At 32.0% G+C, this 5,000-nt stretch overlaps 1 protein-coding gene across 3 annotated transcripts in view; it reads left to right on the forward strand.

Annotated features, from left to right (window-relative positions):
• The window catches only part of LOC137650157 (dual oxidase maturation factor 1-like), a 24,851-nt gene that overhangs the window by 12,684 nt on the left and 7,167 nt on the right, over positions 1 to 5,000 (forward strand). For all 3 annotated transcript variants that reach the window (XM_068383312.1, XM_068383314.1, XM_068383313.1), the window contains exons 4-6: positions 1,566 to 1,700; positions 3,177 to 3,281; positions 4,340 to 4,493. In XM_068383312.1, coding sequence (XP_068239413.1) covers positions 1,566 to 1,700; positions 3,177 to 3,281; positions 4,340 to 4,493 — 394 coding nt within the window. The remainder of the gene's footprint in view (positions 1 to 1,565; positions 1,701 to 3,176; positions 3,282 to 4,339; positions 4,494 to 5,000) is intronic.

Here is a 5,000-nt window from a genome sequence, read left to right on the forward strand (position 1 = left end):
CTTTTCATAAGATAAGTGAATGTTGTAAATATAATTGTTCTTTCATAAGATATGTGAATGTTACCTAAATATAATTGCTTCTCATAAGATAACTGAATGTTGTCTAAATATAATTGCTTTTTCATATGATAACTGAATGTTGTAAATATAATTGCTCTTTTATAAGATAATTGAATGTTGTAAATATAATTTCATTTTCATAAGATAAGTGAATGTTGCCTAAATATAATTGCTTTTCATAAGATAACTGAATGTTGTAAATATAATTGCTTTTTCATGAGATAACTGAATGTTGTAAATATAATTTCTTTTTCATAAGATAACTGAATGTTGCAAATATAATGCTCTTTTATAAGATAACTGAATGTTGTAAATATAAATGCTCTTTTATAAGATAACTGAATGTTGTAAACATAATTGCTCTTTCAGAAGATAACTGAATGTTGTCTAAATATAATTGCTCTTTCATAAGATAACTGAATGTTGCCTAAATATAATTGCTTTTCATAAGATAACTGAATGTTGCCTAAATATAATTGCTTTTCCTAAGATTACTGAATGTTGTAAATATAATTGTTCTTTTATAAGATAACTGAATGTTGCAAATATAATTGCTCTTTCATAAGATAACAAACAATTAAAAAATAAAACAATTTAAGAATAGTAACAACATTAAAATATAAATTTCATATATAAACTATAAAATCTAAAACAAGAAGAAGAATAAGATAGAATACATTTGTCATGTTTGCTTCTGCCTATAAAAAACTACTATTTTTCATATATATAAATTCAATTATATACTTTCAGTATGTAATTATTAAAATAGAAATTGTATATATAAACTATAAAATAAAAAATAGAATACTATAGTCAAGTTTGCTGCTATCTACAAAAACTACTATTTTCTTTTAATATAAAAATTCTATTACTTTCAGTATGAATAGTCAGGTTTGCTTCTGCTTATAAAAACTGAAATTTTTTTTGTATATAAAAATTCTATTACTTTCAATATGTATAGTCAGGTTTGCTTCTGCCTATAAAAACATTATTTTTTTATATATACTAAAATTCTATTACTTTCAGAATGTATAGTCAGGGTTGCTTCTGCCTATAAAAACTACTATTCCTTATATATATTAAAATTCTATTACTTTCAGAATGTATAGTCAGTTTTGTTTCTGCTAAAAAAAACTACTTATATATAGGCTATATATATATATATATATACATATATATATATATATATATATATATATATATATATATATATGTATATATATATACATACATATATATATATATACAGTATATATATATATATATGTATATAATATATATATATATATATATATATATATATATATATATATATATATATATATATATATATATATATATGTATATATATATATATATATATATATTATACATATATATATATATATATTATATACATATATATATACTATATATATAAATATATATATATAATATATATATATATATATATATATATATATATATATATATATATATATATATATAAATTCGATTACTTTCAGTATGCAATTTCGGACAAGACTGGGAAGTGGGCTTCATCCGGACTCGAACTCAGTACAAAGCCGGAACAGCTGATCACATCGAGGCTGATATAGGAGTCAAATTGGGACTCCGTTCTGTCAACATCACCCTTAAAGGCGAGTGACGTATTCTTCAAAGTTCAAAAGTTCAAACTTCCATCAAATTTCATGTTGAACAGGCTGATATAAGACTTTTTATAGTTTATATGTGAAATATCTATTTTAATATTGTTAATGTTTTTTATATATGTTTTATTCTAATTGTTCATTGTTTCTCAAATCGTTTATTTCCTTATTTCCTTTCCTCTTTAGGCTATTTTTCCATGTTGGAGCCCTTGGGCTTATGGCATCTTGCTTTTCCAAGTAGGGTTGTAGCTTAGCTAATAATAATAATAATAATAATAATAATAATAATAATGATGATGATGATAATAATAATAATAACAATAATAATAATAATAATAAAATCATAATAATAATAATAATAATAAAATCATAATAATAATAATAATAATAATAATAATAATAATAATAATAATAATAATAATAATAATAAAATCATAATAATAATAATAATAAAATCATAATAATAATAATAATAATAATAATAATAAAATCATAATAATAATAATAATAAAATCATAATAATAATAATAATAATAGTATTCTTTGTTAATATTGTGGTGGCCTATTGGAAGCATCCCTGTCTAGTCATCTTCCGGACTGGGGTTCGAGTCCCGCTCAAGCTCGTTAGTTTCTTGTATTGTCTGTAACCTCACCAAGCAAAGGATAGGGGGTTTGGGAGAGCCTATACGTCTACCTCCTGAGTCATCAATAGCCATTGCCTGGCCCTCCCTGGTACTAGCTTGGGTGGAGAGGGGCCTTGGGCGCTGATCATATGTATATATGGTCAGTCTCTAGGGCATTGTCCTGCTTGATAGAGGAATGTTACTGTCCCTTACCCCTGCCATTCATGAGCGGCCTTTAAAGATTTAAAGGTTTAAAGGTCGCTCATGAATGGCAGGGGTAAGGGACAGTGACATTGCCCTATCAAGCAGGACAATGCCCTAGAGACTGACAATATATACTGTACATATGATCAGCGCCCAAGCCCCCTTTCCACCCAAGCTAGGACTAAGGAGGGCCAGGCAGTGGCTGCTGATGCCTTGGTAGAAAGGCCTATTGACTCCCCCAAACGCCCCATCCTTAGCTCACAAGGACAAAGGACAGTGAGGTTGCAACATCCAAAGGAACTAGCTAGTTTGAGCAGGACTCGAAACCCAGTCTGGCGATCACCAGGCAAGGATGCTACCACCAGGCCACCACAACCATGACCTTATTGTGTTATTGAAGTTGGTAGCTACTATGACATATCTATTATATAAACATAAATAAAGTGTTATATGTAAATGCAAAGAGAGACAGAAAGGAAGAGAGGAATATGGCAAGGATGGGAATAAACTTAACTGTTTCTATTTTACCGCCATAATCACTACTAACACCACCACCACTACTACTACTACTACTACTACTACTACTACTACTAATAATAATAATAATAATAATAATAATAAGCAACTTTAATCTATCCAGGTAAACCGCAGAATGAGAGTACGACCCTAGCAGGCGAGACCATCAACTACAACGAGAGATTCACGTGGGCCTGGGCTCAGGGCAGATCCGGATTTGGGCCTTATGGTAAGCTTTCAAAAAAAAAAAAAAAAAAAAAAAAAAAAAATTGGTTTTATGAACGTACGTGAAGAATTTCGGTAAAATTTCGTTAGAATCCCACCCAGCCATTTACGCATAAATGCTTGCGTATTATCATCATTTTTCCTATTCCTATTCATCTTTCATATTTCATCTGCGATGAGAGGAATATGCTCTTTCTATCCTACACCCCTCCTTCATTGGTTTTCCCTTCTAAGTCGATGCTATCTTCACGATTATTATTATTATTTAAAGGGAAGAGATTAACCAGTTCAACGATTATTACTACTATTTAAAGGGACGAGATTAACCAGTTCAACGATTATTACTATTATTTAAAGGGACGAGATTAACCAGTTCAACGATTATTACTATTATTTAAAGGAACGAGATTAACCAGTTCAATGATGAGTCAAGTTCGAATCTTACAGACCTAGTCTGGTTAAATTCAGGTGAAAATAATCATTTTAAAGCACATAATAAAATATAAAATAATAATATAGGATAAAAACAAATATATAAAAGTCTATGATAAATAAAAATTTAAATCTTGTTTATAAAACCAATGTTTTTTTTAAGTTAAAATCATAAAAACAGAAACTCTTAGAGACAGGTACAATGTTAATCTTCTTCCTCAAAGTTATCCCTAAAATTAAGGGGTCGGCTGCCTAATGCGTCCTCTCTAATGCCTTCAATCAAATGCATCCTATTCCACCAAACCTCTTCTCTCCATACCATCATCTTTATAGAACGTATGTTCCTTAAAACAAATACTCTCTCTCTCTCTCTTGATTTTGTTAAAGGTCCAGTATCAACATTAGATTCCTCATTCACTAGTATTTTCATCTCTCTCTCTCTCTCTCTCTCTCTCTCTCTTGATTTTGTTATCGGTCCTCGTATAACATTAGATTCCTCATTCACTAGTATTTTCATCTCTCTCTCTCTCTCTCTCTCTCTCTCTCTCTCTCTCTCTCTCTCTCTCTCTCTTGATTTTGTTATCGGTCCAGTATCAACATTAGATTCCTCATTCACTAATATTTTTACAGCCGGACAGATTCAAAGAGACTTCCGGGCCGCCCAGCAGCGTGGGAGCCCTTACCCAATCCTGTGGGTGGCTGAGTACTTCACCTTCGACGGAGAAGGCATTCGATTCGGGCGGCACTACCGAACGGCAGGATGGTATTCCCATATTGCTCTCTGGTAAGTCATCTATAGCGAGTTATCTTACATTTATTCGTCTCATTTCAAATGCATTAAGGAATTATTCTATTTTTACGAAATCACTCATCCCTCCCTGGTCCTAGCTTGGGTGGAGAGGAGGCTTGGGCGCTGTTCATATATGGTCAGTCTCTAGGGCATTGTCCTGCTTGCTAGGGCAATGTCACTGTCCCTTGCCTCTGCGTCAGTCTCTAGGGCATTGCCCTGCTTGCTAGGGCAATGTCACTGTCCCTTGCCTCTGCGTCAGTCTCTAGGGCATTGCCTTGCTTGCTAGGGCAATGTCACTGTCCTTTGCCTCTGCGTCAGTCTCTAGGGCATTGCCTTGCTTGTTATGGCAATGTCACTGTCCCTTGCCTCTGCGTCAGTCTCTAGGGCATTGCCTTGCTTGTTAGGGCAATGTCAATGTCACTGTCCCTTGCCTCTGCGTCAGTCTCTAGGGCATTGCCTTGCTTGCTAGGGCAATGTCACTGTCCTTTGCCTCTGCGTCAG

The sequence above is a fragment of the Palaemon carinicauda genome, chromosome 11 (assembly GCF_036898095.1).
Source record: "Palaemon carinicauda isolate YSFRI2023 chromosome 11, ASM3689809v2, whole genome shotgun sequence".
Classification (NCBI taxonomy): domain Eukaryota; kingdom Metazoa; phylum Arthropoda; class Malacostraca; order Decapoda; family Palaemonidae; genus Palaemon; species Palaemon carinicauda.